The sequence below is a fragment of the Hylobates moloch genome, unplaced genomic scaffold, assembly GCF_009828535.3.
Source record: "Hylobates moloch isolate HMO894 unplaced genomic scaffold, HMol_V3 SCAFFOLD_10, whole genome shotgun sequence".
Lineage (NCBI taxonomy): Eukaryota > Metazoa > Chordata > Mammalia > Primates > Hylobatidae > Hylobates > Hylobates moloch.
Genome location: NW_026652285.1, coordinates 56,959,794 through 56,984,405, shown reverse-complemented (window position 1 = coordinate 56,984,405; position 24,612 = coordinate 56,959,794). Strand labels below are relative to the sequence as shown.

At 38.8% G+C, this 24,612-nt stretch overlaps 1 protein-coding gene and 1 long non-coding RNA gene across 5 annotated transcripts in view; one reads left to right on the top strand and one right to left on the bottom strand.

Moving 5' to 3' along the window:
- KIF27 (kinesin family member 27) overlaps positions 1 to 5,935 on the top strand; it is a 101,455-nt gene extending 95,520 nt beyond the window's left edge. Inside the window, exon 18 of one of the 3 annotated variants that reach the window (XM_032164386.2) lies at positions 5,159 to 5,935. In XM_032164386.2, coding sequence (XP_032020277.1) covers positions 5,159 to 5,643 — 485 coding nt within the window. In that variant the 3' untranslated portion in view covers positions 5,644 to 5,935. The remainder of the gene's footprint in view (positions 1 to 5,158) is intronic. The other 2 variants (XM_058446181.1, XM_058446180.1) reach the window with 2 other exon arrangements.
- Positions 5,073 to 24,605, bottom strand: LOC131384531 (uncharacterized). Of its 2 annotated transcripts, XR_009215460.1 has the most exons (6): positions 24,566 to 24,605; positions 24,058 to 24,230; positions 22,186 to 22,314; positions 10,683 to 10,732; positions 5,501 to 5,614; positions 5,073 to 5,236 (listed from the first exon to the last, which is right to left on the bottom strand). It is a non-coding gene; the product is annotated as an uncharacterized LOC131384531 (long non-coding RNA). The 2 variants fall into 2 exon arrangements; XR_009215461.1 differs by lacking the exons at positions 22,186 to 22,314; positions 24,058 to 24,230; positions 24,566 to 24,605 and adding an exon at positions 12,587 to 12,700.
- Between the last annotated feature and the right edge of the window lie 7 nt (positions 24,606 to 24,612).

Sequence of the window (24,612 nt, the reverse complement as noted above, 5' to 3'; positions counted from 1 at the left end):
AGAACAGCGGATTTTCGTGAGACCACAAATTCAGCTGTCTGATAGTTTGTCTGAAAGTTTTGTCTCAGAGGAGTACCCGGTTGAATGAGGTGTCAGTCTGTCCCTACTGGGGGGGTGCCTCCCAGTTAGGCTGCCCAGGGGTGAGGGACCCACTTTAGGAGGCAGTCTGTCCGTTCTCAGATCTCCAGCTGCGTGCTGGGAGAACCACTACTCTGTTCAAAGCTGTCAGTCAGACAGGGACCTTTAAGTCTGTGGAGGTTCTTGCTGAGTTTTTGTTTGTCTGTGCCCTGCCCCCAGAGGTGGAGCCTATAGAGGCAGGCAGGCCTCCTTGAGCTGTGGTGGGCTCCACCCAGTTCGAGCTTCCTGGCTGCTTTGTTTACCTAAGCAAGCCTGGGCAATGGCGGGCGCCCCTCCCCCAGCCTCGCTGCCGCCTTGCAGCTTGATCTCAGACTGCTGTGCTAGCAATCAGCGAGACTCCGTGGGCACAGGACCCTCCGAGCCAGGTGCGGGACACAATCTCCTAGTGTGCCGTTTTCCAGGCCCGTTGGAAAAGCGCAGTATTGGGGTGGGACTGACCCCATATTCCAGGTGCCGTCTGTTTCCCCTTTCTTTGACTAGGAAAGGGAACTCCCTGACCCCTTGCGCTTCCCGAGTGAGGCAATGCCTCGCCCTGCTTCGGCTCGCGCACAGTGCGCTTCACCGACTGTCCTGCACCCACTGTTAGGCACTCCCTAGTGAGATGAAACCGGTACCTCAAGCAGAAATGCAGAAATCATCCGTCTTCTGTGTCGCTGGGGCTGGGAGCTGGAGACCGGAGCTGTTCCTATTCGGCCATCTTGGCTCCAAGAAGACACACATGTATTTTTTGCCTGGAAAGAAAACTACTTAAAGATGGGCACACAAGATGTAAGAAGACCAGTGAAAAATAATATGGAGGAGCAATGAAGTGATATATGCTGAATATGTAATAGAAGTAGAATTGGCTAGGTGCAGTGGCTCACGCCTGTAATCCCAGCACTTTGGGAGGCCAAGGCCGGTGGATCACCGGAGGTTAGGAGTTCGAGACCAACCTGACCAAGATGGTGAAACCCCGTCTCTATTAAAAAATATAAAATTAGCTAGCTGTGGTGGTGCATGCCTGTAATCCCAGCTACTCAGGAGGCTGAGGCAGGAGAATCGCTTGAACCCGGGAGGTAGAGGTTGCAGTGAGCTGAGATCGTGACATTGCACCCCAACCTGGGCAACAAGGGTGAAAGTCTGTCTCAAAAAAAAAATGCTAACTTATATTTGTGACATTTATCATGTATAGACATTTTCAAAAATAATTCCCTTTAGCCCTCAAAATCAGGATAGGCTGGGGTCTGCTAACTCCATTTTCAGATGAGGCAACTGACGCTTAGAGAAGGCAAGTGACTTATGGACAGAACAATAACTATAACATAGTCTAATGTCCCTCATCTTCTGACTGCTGGTTCAGTATTCCAAGATAAAAGTTGTCTGAGGCGGCCGGGCGTGGTGGCTCACGTCTGTAATCCCAGCACTTTGGGAGGTAGAGGTGGGTGGATCACGAGGTCAGGTGATCGAGACCGTCCTGGCTAACACAGTGAAACCCCGTCTCTACTAAAAATACAAAAAATTAGCCGGGCATGGTGGCCTGTAGTCCCAGCTACTTGGGAGGCTGAGGCAGGAGAATGGCATGAACCCGGGAGGCGGAGCTTGCAGTGAGCGGAGATTGTGCCACTGCACTCCAGCCTGGGCGACAGAGCGAGACTCCGTCTCAAAAAAAAAAAAAAAAGTTGTCTGAGGATAAAGATGTGATACAAACATACAAATCCTGCCAAAGAGATTATTACACTTTCTGATTCTCAGTATAGTAATACAGAGGTGTTTACTGATGTAACTAATTTACTTGAAATGCCGCCTGCTATATATAGCTAAAACTTTAACTTGAAACATTACTTGCCAAAAATTAAAAAGTAAACAAGTATCAAGTAAGAAACAAAATAACATAAGACCACTTTAGCTTTGAAAAAAAGTCTACTGTCAAATTTGAGGTATCTGATATTAGACATTTAGTTTGTAAATGGCCCATGTTTATGCCACCGAGTCTACTAGACATTTCTTTAAAATGACAATGTAGTATGGTGGTATACAGGTTTAAGAAATCTAGATCTTCATCCTACTCTTTAACCAAACAAACACACAAATCTAAAACATAGTTAATCTTGGAGCGGTGTAAAATGAGAACAACGCTGTTCTGACCAATTTAACCAAGGAGTCTAGTCTTGATAATAACGTCGGAGATACTATTTCAGCTAATTTGCTATTCTACCTAGAAACATTTAAAATCCTTGTATTTTTGGCTATAAAAATAATGTATAGTCATTATAGAAAAATCTGAAAATGAAGAAAACAAATCAGTTATAATCCTACCCACATTTGAGCATAATTCTTTTCATATTTTCCCCATGCTTTAAAATATACAGTTGCAATTATATTGGGGATATAGTTTACACTATATCCTGTCTCATAATGCTACTCTAATATAATGACATGAAACAAGGTTTGTTTGAATTATAAAATATAGCAATTTATATCAAACTCTGAGTTCCATAAAATGTTTTACATGCTTAATAATCAGTATCCTAGTTAACTATCTTGGTATTTGGTGCAGTGTTTTTTGTTTGTTTGTTTTTTGTTTTTGAATGGAGTTTCACTCTTGTTACCCAGGCTGGAGTGCAATGGTGCTATCTCACCTCACTGCAGCCTCCACCTCCCAGGTTCAAACGATTCTCCTGCCTCAGCCTGCTGAATAGCTGGGATTACAGGTGCCGCCACCAGGCCTGGCTAATTTTTTGTATTTTTAGTAGAGACCATGTCGGCCAGGCTGGTCTCGAACTCCTGACCTCAGGTGATCCACCAGCCTTGACCTCCCAAAGTGCTGGAATTACAGGCGTGAGCCACCGTGCCCGGCAGTTCAGTGGGTTTTGATAGAAGACTGCCTACAAGACTTATGTTTTCTTTGAATATTTTTGGCATTTTCAAATTGCAGAAAAATTCATCTTTTCACTAAAATATCTTGGTCACTTGATGGTCATCCCTCTGTTACAGTGTATATGTTTTCTAACATGAGGATAAAATCAGTTTTATATGAACCTGCATTCTCTCTACTTATATTTAAACCTATCCTTGTATCAACTTAAATCACTATAAAACTATATGTAAGGATAATAGAGTCAAAAGATCTGGGTTGGAATCCTTACTTCTTTTACTAGTTGTTTGACCTTGGGCAAATTAATTTTTCCCTAGTCGGTTCCCTCAATTATAAAATTCTGGAAGAGGGAAACTTTCTTGTGAAGAATCCAAGTGGGCTTTGGAGTGAGCCTCAGCAGTGGGCCTCTTTTCTTATGATCTTTTGAAAATAAGATGCCGTACTCCTTCCCCCAGATACTGTCACCTGGGGAGCAGGATTTTTTTTTTAGAGTTGGGGTCTTGCTCTGTTGCCCAGGCTGGAGTGTAGTGGTACATTCATGGCTCACTGCAGCCTCAAACTCCTGGGCTTGAGCAATCCTCCCACCTCAGCCTCTCGAGTAGCTGGAGCTACAGGCATAAACCACTGCACCCAGCTAGGGAGCAGGATTTTTTAAAGCTTCCCAGTGACTCTGATGTATAGCAGAGTTTGGGAGCCACTGTCTGTGGTCAACTTAGTATGAGTTCCATGTACGAGGATCTAGATCATTTGCTAGTTCAGGTTTTTTGATTTTGAGAGAATTTTAAAAACTAGAGAGTCAGTTATGTTTTAAACCAGGGGTTACAAACTACAATGCCTACGTGAACCAGGGAAGCCAGAGTGAGCAGTGAGGACTGCAGCAGTCATCTAAATGGTCAGTGGCAACTGTGTTCCAGCTGCTGTTGCAATTCAGAAACTGTTTAACTCTTATAGTTTTTCTAGAAAAGCTGTAAATCTGTATTTTTATATGAAACTTTCCAATTTTTAAATCTTGGGTCAAGTATTACTAACATTATAGGCCAAGCAAAACATGTCTATGGGCCAGATTTGGCTTGAGAGCTGCCAATGTGCAACCTGTGTTTTAAAACTTTGTCTTTACAGGACTGTGCCAGGTGTGGTGGCTCATGCCTGTAACCCAGCACTTTGGGAGGCCAAGACAGGTGGATCACCTGAGGTCAGGAGATCAAGACCATCCTGGCTAACACGGTGAAACTCCATCTCTACTAAAAATACAAAAAATTAGCCAGGTGTGGTGGCAGGTGCCTGTAGTCCCAGCTACTCGGGAGGCTGAGGCAGGAGAATGGTGTGAACCAGGGAGGCGGAGCTTGCAGTGAGCCGAGATCACGCCACTGCACTCCAACCTGGGCGACAGAGCGAGAATCCGTCTCAAAAACAAACAAACAAACAAAACTTTGTCTTTGCAGGACTAAAAGTATACTAAGCATGCATCAATATGTTGAAGTTGGCATTTTTCATATTAGGTCTAGTACCTGTATGCATTTCCCTTAAGCAAGTTTTTGTCTTTGCTATTAGATATTCTTTGATTTAAGAACCTCTAGCTTTGATCTCTTCACTCTAATTCCAGTGGGATGTCCCCACCGAGGGCGTATTCTCTCATCTCCATTTTGATGACAGAAATTGTGGCACACACCCCAGTGTACATTCAGACAGCAGAACCCTGCTGTCATGCTGGGAGTGCCAACCAAGGCCAGATTTCCACACATATAATGCCAAGTCCCGAGTTTTCCCTCAAGATATGGGGCAGAGCCAATATTATCCAGTGCTGGCATCACTTGGCCATGATTTAGAATTCACTAGTAGCAAGACCAGCAGAGAAGGCAGGCATGGAAAGGCACCAGAGGTGCCCAAAGCACTCTAATGTTTCCAGGGAGTACCAAACCCCCCAAAGACTATTTCTCAATTTGTTCAATGAATTAAAGTTTTGAGTTATTCACATGCAAGATGCCTATAAGTGAAATACAAATACTCATATTCACACATCTGTTCATCTAAAATAAGTCATTTAACAAAAAAGTTGAAAAACATTATGCATATTGGGTGATAATAATGTATTTATGTTAAGATGTTTTAAAATACCTAATTTTGAGGAAATAATATCTAATTTTTTGGTTCGGGGATTATTTTTAGATCATGAGCCTGGAGATGGAGTCCTGAAGCCAGAAGAAGGAGGCATGCTTTCAGCAGAATTAAAATGGGCATCCAGACCTGAAAGTATGAAATTAAGTGGAAGAGAAAGAGAAATGGACAGTTCAGCAAGCAGCTTAAGAACACAGCCAAATCCTCAAAAGCTCTGGGAAGATATCCCAGAATTACCTCCAATTCATAGTTCTTTAGCACCCCCCAGTGGGCATATGTTAGGTAATGAGAATAAAGCAGAAATAGATGATAATCAGTTTACAAAATCTCACAATCGACTGTCATCCCAAATTAAGGTCGTGGGAAATGTGGGACAACTTCATGGTGTTACACCTGTAAAACTGTGTCGAAAAGAATTACGTCAGATTTCCACCTTGGAACTATCATTGCGACGTTCCAGTCTTGGAGTTGGCATTGGATCAGTGGCTGCTGATTCCATCGAAGTATCTAGGAAACCAAGGGACTTAAAAACTTAGACATTTAATAATAGAACTTTTAGTAGATATGTAAAAAGATTCCTTTTTCTAACCTGTTAAAAACTAAAGCTCAAGTTCACTACCTCTTTCCTCAGAATAAAGGAAGAAGGGGAGGAAGAAATCCCTAATTCTTTTATGTGCTATAGATGTGTACATCTTCTATATATATTTGGGGAGTTTTAGTTTATATTCCCATAGTAATCAAACATGTTTTCCAATACTTGGTAACATTTAAATATTTACATTTATAAATACGCTTAAATGTTTTGCCAGGCATATTTGAAGAATAAAACGATTAATAGACTAAAATATCTATCAAGTATGTATTATTATATAATATAAAGTACATTATATTATAAAAGTATGTTACAGTATAACTATATTACTGTTATTCTCAAATACAAGTACATTGTTATTTTTTAAAAGATCCAGCTAAATCTTGCTTTTGTCAGAGGGAGTCACTTGCTGCATATGTGGGCTAAGACAACCTCTCAGCTTTATGGATTGAGGCTCATTTACAGTCCTCAGAGCTCACACAAATGGTCAGTCTTGACTTTTTAAATATGCTCACTGTTCTGTTTCTGGAATTTTTTTGGATTTTTAAAAATTTATAATGCTGTCTTTTTTGTTTGCTAATATTATGCAATGTAAGTTTTCATGTCTTTCCTGCGCTATACACTCAATGTATCTCTCATTATGTTATTAAAATTGGGAGAAATGGATGCTGTTCCATGGAACACAGAAATTATAGAATAAAACTAAAGCATTCTAACATTTCAAGAGAAAGAACACTGGTTATGACATCTCTGGTCACATGGAGTATGTCTGTAAAGCTTGAAGTCTTGCTAAAGCATCTTTAATGATTTGATGGGCTTAAGTCTGATATTTTTTTCTGTTACCTCCTTAGTCAGGCTTTGCACACCAGCCAAACTACATTGGGGCTGTAAATATGTCAATGAAATCTTTACTAAAATCTCTAAGTTTTTCTGGTGAAAATTTTATTATATAATGTACAATTTAGTTTGGAATTAAGAACTAAACAGTTTGCACACCAAATGTAGTTTGTACTTTTTAACCATATTTTTTCAGTTATAGGAAACATCCATTGTAATGATCTGAGGAATTATTTTGTTACTTATGTTGTTCTTTGTTACTTTTCCAAAACACTTGTAAACCGAAGTTGAGTTTCTTAAACTAATTAATGTTTGGTTAGGGGCTATAGCAAAACCATCCTGACATGGATGCTTACTCAGAGTCACCCACTTCCTTGCTGAATCCATTTTTTCTGATGTAGTGCTGCTACAGACCTTTTCCTTTTGTCATTTCCTCTGCTGCTGTGGATTTGATCATCTCACATAGGACCCAAACTGTCACCCTGTGCTCAAAGACTTAAGGCTTCCTTTCTCTCATTGCTAGCCCCTAGGGAGTAGAGTTTCTTGGTCTCCTTGCTAAAAACCAGTTCCTTTAGGAAACAAACCAAAACAAAACAAACTTATAAAAAGGAAAATAGTTTATCTCTTAAGCATGGTACTAAAATTTATTTAAATTAAATAGATTTCTGTGGACTTACCTGGGAATGAAACAATTTATAAATATTGGTCCAATGAGATACTATTTTCTAAATTTCAAAAAACTAATTTACAAACTAACTGGGAAATTTTATTTTTACCAGGGACTGTTTGAAGTCAGATTCTGGTTTCCAGATAGTCTTCCATTTTTATAAATTTATGTATATTTATATATAAATATAAATCATACAAACCAAAGGTAAAACATACACATTATAAATATGTATAAATGCACTGACCTTTTGCCATTATATATATATTTCATATATATATTTCACATATATATATTTCATATATATATTTCACATATATATTTCATATATATTTCACATATATATATTTCATATATATTTCACATATATTTCACATATACATATTTCATATATATATTTCATATATATATATACACTTGTACATATACAAGTATATAAGGAAATGTGTTTGTATTTCCATAGGTAAAACAAGTATGTGTAAATTAATTATTTCTAATTAAGGCATAACATAATCTTACAAGGAGCTTATAATTAGGACCTTTGTTAATAAATACATATTTATTTAAATATATTATTGCTGTGCTTTGTTGAAGGCACTGACCTTTTACCATTATAATATATACATTTGTATATAAACACTTGTATATAGATAGTATTATATATATACTTGTATATAGATACAGATATAGGGTATACATTGTACATTATTTCTCTTTATAATATATTATTTCATATATTTTATATCATGATATATCATTATATAGCTATAATGTATATATAGATACACTTGTATATATACATAGATATATATAATGGCCAAAGGTCAGTGCCCTTAACAAGCACGGCAATATTTATAAATAAATATTTATTAATGAAGATCCTAATAAGTTCCTTATAAGATTAAGTAATGTGCTATGCGTTATTTAGGAATAATTCATTTAAGAATGTATTCTGATACTGGAATCCTACTTGCTCAAGAAATTAACACATACTTGTTTTACCTGTGGAAAATACACATTTCCACAAAGCCAACTCACTAATAAAGCAAGAAAATTTATATCAAAACAACGATTAGGTTTGATTATGCAATTGTGAGTTGATTTGTAAATAACAAAGGTATGGTGTTTTTCTTCCTTTTGGTTAAACATATATACTTTATATATATGACAGATTTCATGCCACATATGCAAACACACATATAAATAACGTCATGAATAATATATTCTGGAAATGAACCTCTGGTCATTCTAGTTTAGTCGGTGTTCTCACAAAGGAAAGAAAAAAATGAGACACCTACCCAAGGTAAGTAAAATTCTTTTTTTACATATACTAATAATGATTTTACTCTTATTCACATGCTTTTTCTAAACATTTTGTCACTTTATTGCCTTTTTGCATGTATATAAAATGTTTGTGGTTTTCTTTTTTTTGTTCATTATGTTCTTTTTTTCTCTAACTGTAATAAAGCATTTGAAAGGAAAAATATTTGTAAAGTACTAGTTACTTTCCTAATTCTAGAGTGTTAATAGCTAACAGAGATGGAAAATTCTTTACGTTGGGAACCACAGGTGGTGAGAACATTGATGAAGGTGCTTTTGTGCTTTAATGTTTGCTTTCTTCTTGTTAATGTATTTTTTTGTTGTTGCCTTAATTCTTCATATCTTCATGAACTCAGGGTCCAAGGAGTCAGCAAAAATATGATCTTCATTAATTGTGGACTAGATTCCACTAGCCATTGCCTTGTTCAGTCTAGGCCAGTAAAGTGAGGAATGCTTATTTGAGACTAAATTCCTTATACAGAAAAAAATAAAAGTCTTACACTAAGTTTTGGAATGATTATCAGGGAGTGAAATCCTTAGTGGGAGTTCGGTTCTGTGGTCAAAACAAATTCCCATACATTAAATGCATGTATGACATATTTTGATCTTTCACTTATTTCCTTAGGCACCTACTCGTGACTTTAAAACAGTGGGGTATCAGTATTTGAAAGTTCAGGTAGAAAGTTACTTATGTCCACAATTCCTCTCTCAACTTCATTGGACTTTTAAAAAAAATTCATTATTGTAAATTTTAAACATTTAAAGTTGTAACAGATTGTAGGCTGCCTTGATTAACACTGATAATATATTCTTCTACATTTATATTTTCAAAAATTGAACATAAAGGCGAGAATGAGATCCATTTGCAATAAGCATCTCAAAAGCATTGGGCATGTAGTAGTTTTGAGCTTATGTTGGCAGAAGTACACCAAGGGTAGGGTACTGGGGAGCCTCTGCCCAATAAGGAGTAGTATTTTATCACTGTCATTGCTGCTGATAAAAGCAGGCTGACTTTTCATAGGTTTTGTTGTTTTTAAATTATCTGTAAACAATGCACCCCTTATTGCCTACACCAAGGTTGACTGCTGCGATTCCTTCCATTCCTTGGAATGTACTGCATACAAAGAGAAAGCATCAAACACTGGAATAGTGTTTGATTTTTATAATGGCTTTCATGTTGACCCCAACATGACTCCAACATGGAGGTAATTAGAACAAAGGAAATTATGAAAAGAAATCCCAGAAAAAGTTGATGTTATAATGATGGCTTTTGATATTTTGCATAGTTCTCATTTGTCTGTTTTTATATTTCCTTCTAGGAATTTCTGCAGTGAGTCAACAGAATTGGCACTATTTGAAATGCTAACAGTGTAACTTGAACCCAAATATATTGAATTAGACTTAGATATTATGTTCTACTGGTTAATTATAACACACAGCTCTATTGAGTTATCTACAGTACTTTGAGAGAAAAATACAACAATCTCATAGTCTGTTATAATGAGCAAGATCCCTATATGCCCAAGGAACAAAACCATTCACAACAGAAAAGAATAGAAAATTAAATATTTTTTTAAAAATGTATACTTAATGATTCTTGGAAATTTAAAACTATCTATTAATAATTATATAACTAAAGTAGAAAAGGAATTATTTTAAAACCTTATTTGTATACTGTATTATTGTGTTTTCAAGCTTACTACAGTACATATATAAAGCAAGGTATAATTTTTCAAGTCCAATGTGGTAAATATTGTTAGAAGTTATGTGATCAGCCAGGCACGGTGGCTCACGCCTGTAATCCCAGCACTTTGGGAGGCTGAGGCAGGTGGATCACGAGGTCAGGAGTTCAAGACCAGCCTGGCCATGATGAAACCCCATCTCTACTAAAAATACAAAATTAACCCAGTGTGGTGGCACACACCTATAGTCCCAGCTACTCGGGAGGCTGAGGCAGGAGAATTGCTTGTACTCGTGAGGCAGAGGTTGCAGTGAGCCGAGATCGTGCCATTGCACTCCAGCCTGGGCAACAGAGGGAGACTCTGTCTCAAACAAAAAAAAAAGTTATGTGGTCTGAAGTGTCTTATTTTTAAACAAACCATTCCTTGGACCCCATACCACACTTACCAACAACAAATCATAGGCATGTACTTACTTACCTTTCATTTCCCACAATGATCCAGGATTCCAATAGCTCTAAGACAGATGACTGGAGTGGGAGGGAGACAGGGGGGAAAGAGGTTTATTTGAAAGCATTCCATAGACAAGAAAAGGATTTTCAAAAAATATTTTGAGAGAATATATTTCTCTGGCATAAGGACTGAAACTTAAATTCAACCTTTGGCTATCTCTAAACACCAAGGAATACTCTTGGTTAGTACTGACTTTGCCATTAAAAAATAACTATTTTTTATACTGGTTTTTATTTTTTATACTGGTTTTTATTTTTCATATTTTTATACTGGTTCCTTTTCCTATGTTTACTATTCACTCAGGATATTATGAAAAGAAGCCATCCTACATCGAATTTGAATAGAAATTGTGGAGCCATTCAATAGAGAATTACAAGAAATAGCAGTTTGTGGTAAATTCCAATGGCCTAACAACATACACTGAAGGAAAGCAGTTAGGACTTAAGTGATTTTACCTTTGAAGAACCATGAATGATATGCCAAAACAAAAAAATTGCTGTAGGCAAAATGGGATTTATTTTTGTAAAACAATGATATCTCAACTATTTTGCTTATTTTTTTCCCTCGCTAAAATGTCCCTGAATTTGTCTACTGAAAAACCCGTGTATAAAAAAACTTTAATTCAAGATTACAAACCAGCAGCTACTCGCCTGCCTTGAGGGGCTGGATTAATGTTATTCAATTTCATTTGCAGGCTGTAGTTGCACTTCACTGTCTATCCTCTAGGAATGAAAAGGAGTGAGGAGTTACCTGAGTTCAACTAACTGATAATTTTCATAATTTATAACTATTAAAGTCAAAGTTTTGTTGTTACTTTCTAGCATGCTTTTTCTAGATGGGAATAATGGGAACAGGGCAAGGTATTTTAATACTGAGGAGTTAATCTCCTTTTGAAATTCCCATCACCTGGGAGGGTTGGACAGCATCTGAATTGTTCCATTCAAGGCCTGGAGCTAAGCCCATCTGTTTCACTAGACATTTTCCTAGCTAGCTCCAGGTGTCACCAGCTGTTAGACATGACTGGAATGACACAGGCTGTAATTTTATTAATAGAGTACATTAAATGATATTTTCTAAACCAAACAGCCTTTAAAAAACTATGAATCACTACCCTGCATTTAATATCAAAATCATATTTTTCAAATGAAACACAAAGTAATTAGGAGGGAAATTACTATTTTTGTTACATAGTAAATATTTTTGTTACATAGTCTTGCTTTATCAAATGCTTTATCAAATAAATGCTTTATCAAATGAAAGCACTTTGAAAATTGAAGCATCATATATGTTTAAGATTCAATTATAAGTAGATTTTCCATACAGTTGGATGTCAAAATGGGATAACTGGCACACATGGTTGTTTATTTTATATATATGCAAATCATAAGACATCTTCTAAACAAATTCTCGGTTTTAGTTATATATATCTTCTAAACAAATTCCCAATTTTAGTTATGTATGTTTCAACAGTATAAATAACAGTATTCTCTGGGAAGATTAATGTGAATTCTAGCAAAAATATTTTAAAGACTTGCTGAATCTATTTTTATAGGCATAGAAGTGCTTCATGACTATTTCTTTATGAGTGAAAGAGGATGTTTCTTACTGGATCTTTGGCCACCAGTTTTTGGCTATTTATTATTTTTTTAGTAACAGTTACATTTGTGAGCTATTGAACTATGGCTGGAAAATAACTTCTTAAAACTGATAAGAATTTTAAACTATTTTTTCCCCAAAGAAACTATAAAACAAGAAGTTAATTTTTTTGCACATGTATAGGTATATGATCAAATAAAAAGCAAATCAGTCCTCATTTAGCATCTGAGACTTTTAGCTCCTAAATACAACAAGTGTATTAAATTTAACATTACCACAGTGGCCTCTCCTTCATAAACATTCAGAGGGAAGCTCGTTCCCCTTGGTTTGCAAGTATCTGCCAGTGTAAGGAATATTTTGTCTCTAGATCACAGCACCTATGACCTGAGCAGCCAAGGAAAGAGAAGGTCAAGACTTTAAGGGTAATGGAACCTACAATCATAAGTATTCTAGTGGATTGTGAACAAATAAATCAGAAAAGAAGAATACTAACATACACTTTTCCTGAGTTACCTTAAGTGATATGAGGTATTCTTAGTAAGGTTTATTACAAAATTCAGTATCTCCCATGAGAAAGGAAGCTGGGTTTAAGCATTTGATTATGTGAGTTTAGTTGGCCCTTCACCCTTCAAGAAATGGGCCAGTACCGTGGGGTTTAGTTCTTGTATGGGAAATAATCTGTACCTCTTCCAAAGGGTGGGCTGGTAGGTAGTTATTTATTTCCTGAAAATATTAAAAAATGGCATCTATATGTAAATCCCAAAATGTAAAGATGGAAATTTCTATAGGCTTTTAATTTATAGGCATTTTCCTGCTTTATATTTTCTATCAACCTTTATATTTTTGCTGATAGAGGTGAAAACTAAAAGCCCTATCCCTCAAGGAACTTATAGTCCAGTGATATTACTTATGGAGAGAGTAAAGCAGGGTAAGGAAATAGAAAATTAGGGGTGCTTTTCCAGATGGAAATATGTTTCTGAGCTCACGTACATATAAAGATGTAAGAACTACATGTAAACATACTGATCAAAAAATGCTCTAATGTATGCACGCTCAAAAGAAGCAAGTATCATAAATTGTATCTGAACACGGAAATCACATCCAACCAGCTTTGATGGAAGGAGAAGAGCACTTTACAGTTTTAAGTCTTACATTTGGGTCTTTGATCAATTTTGAATTAGTTTTTGTACATGGTATGAGTTAAGGGTCCAACTTCATTATTTTGCATGCAGATATCCAGTTGTGTCAATACAATTTGTTGAAAAAAACTATTCTTTCCTCATTAAATTGTCTTCATATATTTGTTGAAAACCAATTGACCACACAGGTTTATTTCTGGACTCAATTTTATTCCATTGGTCTATATGTCTGTCCTATGACAGACCGTACCACACTGTCTTGATTATGTAGTAAATTTTGAAGTCAAAGTGTGAATCCATAAACTTTGTTCTTTTCCAACATTTGTTCATTATTTGGGGTCCTTTAAGTTTCCATATGAATTTTAGGACCAGTTGTCCATTTCTACAAAGAGGGAGATGGAATTTTGATAGGAATTGCATTGAATCTGTAGATCAATTTGGGGAGTACTGCCATCTTAGCAATATTCAGTCTTCCAATCCATGAACATGGGCTGTCTTTCCATTCTTTTAACCATGTTTTTTAGTTTTCAGTGTACATGTCTTACACTTCTTTGGTTAAATTTATTTCTAAATATTTTATTCTTTTTGATGCTACTGTAAGTGGAATTGTGTTCTTAATTTCATTTTCAGATGGTTCATTGCTAGTGTCAAGAAATACAACTGCTTTTTATATATTGATCACTATTTATTTTTAGTGGATAGTAAATTGGTTTAAGAACACATGCCATGAATCAAGAAACTTAGGTGTTGCTTACCCATACAAACTAATTTAATGAGCAGAAACCCCAACTACTTTTTTGTTGTTGTTGATAAAATTTTAGCTGGTTATTTTTAAGACTGTTTCTTTAGGAATTGTTTCTATTTTATTTCTAGGTTAAGGGTGGTATGAGCACAGTAGGTCATTTGGCATTTGTAGTCTATAGTATGAGATCTTTCCTATAAGTGAAACACAAAGGAATAATCCTGAGCAACCCATGTCTCTCTGTATCTTGAGAATACTTTCTATATATTCCTCAATGCTATATACTGTATTTTAAAGATTAATTATAATGCTGACAAATTTAATTTATTCAATAAACTTCTGTGTGCTAGGTCTTCATGCTGAGTGCTAAATGCTAAAAGAAACAAAGCTTAATAAACCACAGATCCATCCACCAAGGAACATACAGCCTGTTGAGGAAAGACAGACAAGTAAACAGGCAGTTACATTTGAGTTTGTTGATTCAACAACCATTTGAATGCGGACAATGAGCCTGGCACTGTAGTGACATACCAATGAGTAAAACAGATCCGGTCTCTGCTTTTAAGGGGCTCACAAAGTAAAGAGGAATATAATGACTCTGGTAAAAATATAGAGGGTACTGTGGGAGTATGGAGGAAGGGCATCTAACTTTTAGGGGTAAGGTAAGTGAGAACACATGGTATTTGGTATTCTGGTTCCTGCACTAATTCGTTTAGGATAATTGGCCTCCAGCTGCATCCGTGTTGCTGCAAAGGACATGATTTCGTTGTTTTTTATGGCTGTGACTATTTTTCCTGGAGGTTTTTATTCCCTTTCTTCTTCTTCTTAGTTTTTTTTTTTGTTTTGTTTTGTTTTTTTTTTGAGACGGAGTCTGGTATTTTTGATCAGGTTGAAGAATTGTTGAAGTTTAGTTACTATTTGGAATGACCTTGGAACAATAAGAGATGGTTGGAGAGTGGAGGCTTGAATTAAATTAGAGGAGGAGCTGTAGTTATCGGTAATATTAGAGTGTAAGGAATGTATATGAGAATGGATAATTGGGGTACCAGAGGGTATGAGATCCTTTGAAGGGAGGTCAAGGAATTGAGACACAGTAAGCATTTTGAAGTGAACATCCACGTAGTTATATATATCTATTATACATACATACATACATATATACATACATACATATATACATATACCCCTCACAAAGAATTACCGCAAGAGTGATTCCACAATAGTGTTGTAGTAGTGAGTAGTTTTGGAGAGAGTGATAGTAGCCCTAGTACTAAAATCTTTAATCTATGAGAGGGGTTGAATTCTTCAAATTAGGCTGCACAGGGACATCAGTGGTTTAATATGTTAAACTCTTGCAAATATCACATTTCATTAAACAGATGCTTTTACGTTTTATGTTGCTAAAATGAGATTTCTAATTGCTTCTCTCTGACCTCTCAAATTACGATGGTAACTGCCTTCTTTTACAGGAAATGCCCATCTGTCTGTATTAAAAACCAGACACATGCCATGTTTTCCAATTTAAATGATAGTACTTTAAAACTTGTCATAGACTACTCTGTCCTACCTCCAATGTGTATTTCAAGTAGATACATCTACAGATGCTAGCTCTGCCACATCAAACAATGCACAGTGAATGTTCAAAATCTACATTAAAAACCTCAGTTATAAAGAGCTAGATACTCTGTTTTACATGATGTGATTATTACACATTGCATGCCTGTATCAGAACATCTCATATACCCCATAAATATATACATCTACTGTGTTTGCACAAAAATTAAAAGTATTATTATTTTTGAGATGGAGTCTTGCTCTGTGAACCAGGCCGGAGTGCAGTGGCACAATTTTGGCTCACTGCAACTTCTGCCTCCCTGGTTCAAGCAATTCTCCTGCCTCAGCCTCCCGAGTAGCTGGGACTACAGGTGCCCACCACCACACCTGGCTAATTTTTTGTATTTTTAGTAGAGACAGGGTTTCACTGTGTTAGCCAGGACGGTCTCGATCTCCCGACCTCGTGATCCGCCCGCCTTGGCCTCCCAAAGTGCTGGGATTACAGGCATGAGCCACTGCGCCCGGCTCTTCCTTCTTTCTTAAGTTGCTTAGTTTTATCTCTCTCTCTTTTCTGAGACTAGATCTCATTCTTTCACTAAGGCTGGAGTGCAGTGATGCGATGATAGCCCACTGTAGCCTCAATCTCCTAGGCTCCCACTTCAGCCTCCTGAGAAGCTGGGACTACAGATGTGCACTAGTACTCCTGGCTAATTTTTTTTTCTTAAGGTAGAGACAAAGTCTCACAATGCTGCCTGGCCTGGTCTCAAAACTCCTGAACTCAAGCCATCCTCTTGCCTCGGTTCCCAAAATGTTGAGATTACAGATGTGAGCCACCACACCTGGTGGTTGCTTAGTTTTCTCTGTATCTATCACGATTACATGTCCATATTTTCCACCAGAGTTGTGAATTTTGTTCAAAAGGTTCAGACATATTAGGTAATCCATCATTTCCATTTTCTTTTCATGGAGACATCCCTTCTAGAGCCTTCCATCCTCTAGTGTGCTCTCCAGGCCTGCTACACAGCTGACTTCCTGGAACCTCCCTTCACCTTCATCTAGGGCAGGGGTGTCCAATCTTTTGGCTTTCCTGGGCCACACTGGAAGAAGAATTGTCTTGGGCCACACATAAAATACACTAACAATAGCTGATGAGCTAAAAAAAAAATCACAAAAAAGTATGTTTTAAGAAAGTTTACAAATTTGTGTTGGGCCACATTCAAAGTCATCCTGGGCCACACACCATGGGTTGGAAAAGCTTGATCTAGAGAATTCTGTTTTCTGCTTTGTTGGAGTTCTGGTTTACCAGATCTCATGTTTTTCTGTTTCTCTTTTTCTCTTTTTTGAGACGGACTCTCACTCTGTCACCCAGGCTGGAGTACAGAGGCATAATCTCAGCTCACTGCAGCCTCCGCCTCTCAGGTTCAAGTGATTCTCCTGCCTCCGCCTCTCAAGTAGTTGGGATTACAGGCATGTGCCACCATATCGGCTATTTTTTTTTTTTTTTTTTGTATTTTTGGTAGAGACGGGGTTTCACCATATTGGCCAGGCTGGTCTCAAACTTCTGGCCTAAAGTGATCCACCTGCCTCAGCCTCCCAAAGTTCTGAGATTACAGGTGTGAGCCACTGCCCAGCCACATGTTTTTGTGTTTCTTGATATACACCTTTACTTGGATGGAGTGCTCCTTCCAGCAGTTTCTTGAGTGAGAAGAGTATATGGAAGTTAAAATTTTTGAGAATTTCTTGATTTTGACATGTTTTCTGGCTTTTTGCACTGCTTTTATTTCCTCCAAGTTCTTTTTTTTTTTTTCGAGACGGAGTTTCGCTCTTGTTTCCCAGGCTGGAGTGTAGTGGCGTGACCTCAGCTCACTGCAACCTCTGCCTCCTGGGTTCAAGCAATTCTCCGGCTTCAGCCTCCCAAGTAGCTGGGATTACAGGTGTGTGCCACCACACGCAGCTACTTTTTTGTATTTTTAGTAGAGATGGGGTTTCACCATGTTGGCCAGGCTGGTCTCGAACTCCTGACCTCTGGTGACCCACCCACCTTGGCCTCCCAAAGTGCAGGGATTACACCACACCTGGCCTCTAAAGCTCTTTTTTTTCTTTTCTTGTTTGTTCATTGTAGGTTCTGTCTTTCATGTAAGGAGATTTCTTCAAATAAACAGAGATCATCAACTGTTCACCACACTTAAGAATGAGGTGATATCTGGGCATCGTGGCTCATGCCTGTAGTCCCAGCTACTTGGGAGGCTGAGGCAGGAGGATCTTTATTATTATTATTATTATTATACTTTAAGTTTAGGGTACATGTACACAATGTGCAGGTTTGATACATAGGTATACATGTGCCATGTTGGTTTGCTGCATCCATCAACTCGTCATTTACATTAGGTATACCTCCTAATGCTATCCCTCCTGACAGGCCCCGGTGTGTGATGTTCCCTGCCCTGTGTCCAAATGTTGTCATTGTTCAATTCCCATCTATGAGTGAGAACATGCGGTGTTTGGTTTTCTGTCCTTGTGATAGTTTGCTGAGAATGATGGTTTCCAGCTTCATTATGTCCCTACAAAGGACATGAACTCATCCTTTTTATGGCTGCATAGTATTCCATGGTGTATATGTGCCACATTTTCTTAATCCAGTCTATCACTGATAGACTTTTGGGTTGGTTCTAAGTCTTTGCTATTGTGAATAGTGCTGCAATAAACATACGTGTGTGTGTCTTTATAGTAGCATGATTTATAATCCTTTGGGTATATACCCAATAATGGGATTGCTGGGTCAAATGGTATATCTAGTTCTAGATCCTCAAGGAATCGCCACATTGTCCTCCACAATGGTTGAACTAATTTACACAGGCAGGAGGATCATTTGAGGCCAGGAGTTTGAGGTCAGCCTGTGCAACACAGAGATACCCCATCTCTAAAAAACTTGTTAAGTTTTTATTATTTTTAGAGAAGGTCTCACTCTGTTAACCAGACCAGATAGTGGTGCAATCACAGTTCACTGCAGCCTCAAACTCCTGGCTCAAATTATCCTCCAGCCTCAGCCTCCCAAGTAGCTAGGACTACAGGTGTGTACCACCAGGCCCAGCTAATTTTTTATTCTTTTTTGTAGAGATGGGATCTCACTATGTTGCCCAGGCTGGTCTTGAACTCCTGGGCTCAAGTGATCCTCTCACTTCAGCCTCCTAAAGTTTTGGGATTACAGATGTTAGCCAGTGCACCCAGCCAAAATTTTTCAAATAAAAGAATGAGGCAATAAAATGTTGATGAGAGCCTCCGTAGGTACAATCAGGGATTGCTGAATATTGGGCTGACTGTAAAAGACAGTCAACAAGCCACACTCTTCACCATGGGATCCCCAAACCTCAATATTTGGAGACCTCTTCTCTTGGAGCAGCTGGTTTTCCCCTAAGAGGAAGCTTCCAGTCTCTTGACAGGATCCCAGCATTCTAGGATCTGAATTTGTGAATGAAGATGGGGGAAAGGGGTCTGCCTTATAATTTAATATGCACAACTTCACTTAATTCTGCTTTTCTATGTAGTGAGTCATCCCTGTCTTCAGCTCTGCCTGGTGCCTAGGAGAGCTCTGAGTCAACCTCTCCAGAAAGTAAACCATCTATCTTCCGGTGAATTTGGGCAGCATGGAATGGAGTAGGGAATATAGGGGAGGCAGGATCATTCTCTTTAGAAAACATTCACAGTGAATTCTCCTTTTTAGCCTTGTTCTCCTTCTGCTTTCGGAGAGAAGGCAGCTTTAGTTTTAGAGCCTTCCCAGGGTGCTGTGACATGGATAGGCTCACTTCTGGCTGGTTCTGCCTTCTCCCAAAAGCTGAAGTAGTCACTTTGGCGGCTTTGGTAAGTCAGTGATCATTCATCCATCTGCTTTCCATGTTTCTAAGTTTTGTTGGCATTTTATTCAGTGGGGATCTCTTTCCCTGTTTGCTTTTTCTTTATAGATTTATATCTTTTTTATTCCTTTACTGTCATTTTAATGAGGTCTCTGGAGTAAGTGGAGACAAACGTGTGTTCAATGCACTATGCTTAACCAGAAGTCCCCTTGCCACTGGGTCTTAACATGTACAGATGTAATGAACATTTTCTAAGTAGGAAAAGTCCATGTATAGTTAAAGCAATTCCATAATAATTAGAAATAAGTATGATAATAGAATAACCATACCTAACTTAATGCTTATATGTACTTGCAGTCTTTAGAATGGGGGTGTGTGTGTGTGTGTGTGTGTGTGTGTGTGTGTGTGTGTGACGTGTCTTATCCTCACAATAACCTCATAATTCTACCCCTAGCAGTCTGAGCCCAAAGCCCCTATCTTATATAACATGGTACATCATTTCCCAAGCTACAGGTAATCTTATTTCCAATTTATCAGGTCTTTAGCCAATCCCTACTTACTGTTAACTTAAGCTATAACTGAAGTTTTAATTTTTTAATTTTTAATTTTAATTTTTGGCCCAGGTACTGTGGCTCATGCCTGTAATCCCAGCACTTTGGGAGGCTGAGGTGGGTGGATGACTTGAGGTCAGGAGTTCATAACTAGCCTGGCCATCATGGTGAAATCCCGTCTCTACTAAAAATACAAAAAATAGTCAGGTGTGGTGGCATGCACCTGTAGTCCCAGCTACTCGGGAGGCTGAGGCAGGAGAATCGCTTGAACCAGGGAGGCAGAAGTTGCAGTGAGCCGAGACTGCACCACTGCACTCCAGCCTGGTTGACAGAGCAAGACTCCATCTCAAAAATAATAATAATACTTTTAATTTTTGTGCATACACAGTAGATGTATATATTTATGGGGTATATGAGATGTTCTGATACAGGCATGCAATGTGTAATAATCACATCATGTAAAACGGGTATCTAGCTCTTTATAACCGAGGTTTTTAATGTAGATTTTGAACATTCACTGTGCATTGTTTGATGTGGCAGAGCTAGCATCTGTAGATGTATCTACTTGAAATACACATCGGAGGCCGGGCGCGGTGGCTCACGCTTGTAATCCCAGCACTTTGGGAGGCCAAGGCAGGTGGATCACGAGGTCAGGAGATCCAGACCACGGTGAAACCCCGTCTCTACTAAAAATACAAAAAATTAATGGTGGCGGGCGCCTGTAGTCCCAGCTGCTCGGAGAGGCTGAGGCAGGAGAATGGCGTGAACCCGGAAGGCGGAGCTTGCAGTGAGCCGAGATTGCGCCACTGCACTCCAGCCTGGGCAACAGAGCGAGACTCCGTCTCAAAAAAAAAAAAAAAAAAAAAAGAAATACACATTGGAGGTAGGACAGAGTAGTCTATGACAAGTTTTAAGGCACCGTCACTTAAATTGGAAAACCTGGCATGTGTCTGGTTTATAATACAGACAGATGGGCATTTCCTGTAAAAGAAGGCAGTTACCATCGTAATTTGAGAGGTCAGAGAGAAGCAATTAGAAATCTCACTTTAGCAACATAAAACGTAAAAGCATCTCTTTAATGAAATGTGATATTTGCAAGAGTTTAACATATTAAACCACTGATGTCCCTGTGCAGCCTAATTTGAAGAACTCAACCCCTCACTCATAGATTAAAGATTTTAGTACTAGGGCTACTATCACTCTCTCCAAAACTACTCACTACTACAACACTATTGTGGAATCACTCTTGCGGTAATTCTTTGTGAGGGGTATATGTATATATGTATGTATGTATGTATAACAGATATATATAACTATGTGGATGTTCATTTCAAAATCCTTACTGCGTCTCAATTCCTTGACCTCCTTTCAAAGGATCTCGTACCCTCTGGTACCTCAATTATCCATTCTCATATGCATTCCTTACACTCTAATATTACCGATAACTACAGCTCCTCCTCTAATTTAATTCAAGCCTCCACTCTCCAACCATCTCTTATTGTTCCAAGGTCATTCCATATAGTAACTAAACTTCAACAATTCTTCAACCTCATCAAAAACACCAGTTCAGTCACTCTACCATCTTTCCACCGTTCTTCATTCCTCTCATAACTTTACTTCTTACCACTTCTGAAATTATAAGGCCTCCTTTGCTTCTACCACCACAAACTCTGCCCTTATCTTCCCCTTATACTTGCCTGGTCAAATTTCAGTCCTGGTTACTGCCAAAAATGCCTACTCAGTGCCTGCACATGAGCAACTGCATATGGCTAGAGAAAATTGCATAACCAAGTGGCTAGCCTCACTATAAATTCATGACCACTTACTCAATGGGGCTCTTAGTAATGCCTGGAAACTTTACCATGTTCTTTAGTCACTTCACTCTCTCTCACTCATAAACTCTGATTTCACCTCCCTTCTCTCCTTTTCTCAATACTTTCCGTTAAGGACGACATTACCTAGAGTAGGCTAAACTGCTATAACAAATAGACTGCAAAATGTTATGGCTCCAACTCAATAGAAATATATCTTGCTCACGTAATTGGGTATCCAGGTCAGTGGGTAGCTCTCCTTCATCCAGGTACCTTCTTTCTTGTGGCTCTGCCAGCCCCAGAGGCTTGTGGTCATCTGCATAATTGAATCAGAGTCACCGTGTCCAGGGTCCAGCTGGCAGAAAGGAAAATGCATGAAAGAGGCACAAGTACTCTCAAAGTAAACGCCTTGGCCTGACAGTGGCAGACACAACATCTGCTCACGTTCTATAACTTAATACTTGACCATATGCAACTGAAAGAGAAGCTGAGAAAAGCAGTCTGTGTTTTCAGGGAGAAGGGGAGACTAAATTGTGATGGACAATTAGCAGTCTGCCAAAATGATCTTGCTCCTCACTTTGCTGAGAAAATAGAAGCAACTGGAAGAGAACTACTTTCTCCCACTGTCAAATCTATCTACTTATCTTGATATGTCCCATATACGTGGGAACTGGGGAAGATGGGATGGATCCCTAGACTAACCTTGACCAGAAAGGGGATCTTTCTTTCCAGGCTTTCAGTGAGAACAATGTGGTCTTAAAGACCCTACTACCTAATCACAAAGTGCAAACATACCTTCTTTCCTTGTGCTTTTCAACCTCTGTGGTTTTGGATACTGTTGATCAACACTCCTTCCAGCCCTGTTTTTGTGAAACCCCAATTTACCTTGTCTTGATGATTCTGCATTACCCTATTCTCCTCCTATTTTCTGCTCCACCCCCTTTCTTTGCTGGCTTGGCTCACCTAGATCAGAGCTTCTCAAACTTTTTGATGTGGCACAAATCTCTTTGGGTTCTTGTTAAGTTGAAGACGCTGGTTCAGCAGGTCTGGGGTGGAGCCTGAGATTCTGAGTTTCTAACTAACATCCTCATGTCAGTGCTGCTGGGCCACTGACCACGTTTTGAGTAGCGAGACTCTAAAGAGGGTGTTTTCCAAGATTCTGACCTTTGTTTTCTTATTTTATCTCACAGCAGTATCACTCCTAGGCTGATTATTTATGAGTCTATTTTCTAGTTCAGTCCTCTTTCCCATATTAGAAAACCTTTATTTCTAACTTATTAGTGTCCGTGTCTCTCTGGCTGTCTTGACAACCCTTTGAATTCTTAAAATGTCCAAATCTAAACCGATCTTCTCTCAAGAAGTGGCTCCTTCTCCTTTCCTTTGTAATTGTCTCTTTTCTCTCTTGCAATTATCTACAAACTCAGAACCTCCACTTTCTTTGATTTCTCTCTTCCTACCCACAATTAATCAATCAGTTGCCAAATTCTATAGATTCTGCATGCACATCATCTCTCAACTATGCTCTTTTAAATTCCCCTGGCTGTCCCTTTAGTTCAGACTCATCATTACCTTTTACCTGGCCTACAGTAGATCTGTCAGTTTTTCCACCTCTAATTTCTGCTTCCCCTCACAGATAAATCAGTAGCACAAAGAAAAAAAAGCCTTCCTTTTCTTCCCCCAAACTTCTGAACCATAAAAACTCAAAATACTGAATTAAATATAAATTCATCCATTTGGTATGTTAGGCCCCATACTCCTTTGTCTTTTCTACCTCTCAACATACCCTGGAGTCTTTGGTCTTTCCCCAACACAACTTTCACTGATTCACCTTCATATATATTCTCATGCTATCCCTTCTTGCTGTAAAACTCTGTCTCCTTCAAGGTCAATCCCAAATGCCTACTCCTTCATGCTGCCTTTCTTTCCTTATCCCCAAGACAGATATACACGGTTCTTTGATTCCCGGCAGTACTCTGCCACTTTTCACGTGGCACCTATCATGGTTTGTCTTTTATTGTCTGTTTTATCTTTGTTTTATTCCTTACTTCTTTGAAGGCAAAGGTATCTTCAACTCCCCTCTAACTCCGAAGCATCTTACCTGTGGGGCGTCTAATATTAGTTGAATCAGGGGAATTTATGGAGATAATGTGATGCGCTGGTAAGCTCACAGAATTGGAAGCCAGCACAGCTGGGTGCCAGCTCTGCCGTTTATTAGCTGTGAGGTTTTGGGTAAGTCACTTAACTTCGCCTGTAAAATTAGTCCACTACTACCTGATGGAGAACCAAGGGAGACAACGTTAAAGCGCCCTGCAACTCTACAGGGAACTGAGCAGTGTTAGTTATTTTCCTCACAGAGATCGGATGCACTCTTGCTACTGGAATCTTGACTTGCAGGACCATCCCTACTTCATTGCCTGGAGGTTGAACCCCAAGTTGCAGGGAACCCGAGCTACCAGGTCCCACTGCCCTTTTCCACTCCAGGGCCCTCTCACTGCTCTCTGCGACGCAGGTGATCCTGCCTTGCTGCGGGGGAGTGGCCTGGAGTCTCATTCCCTCGGGAGGCCTCCCTCCTTCCACCCGCTTGAGGAGAGCCCTTCTCTATCTACCCTGTGACCCCGAAGACCGTGGCGCCGCCGCCTACGTGAGGCGTTTG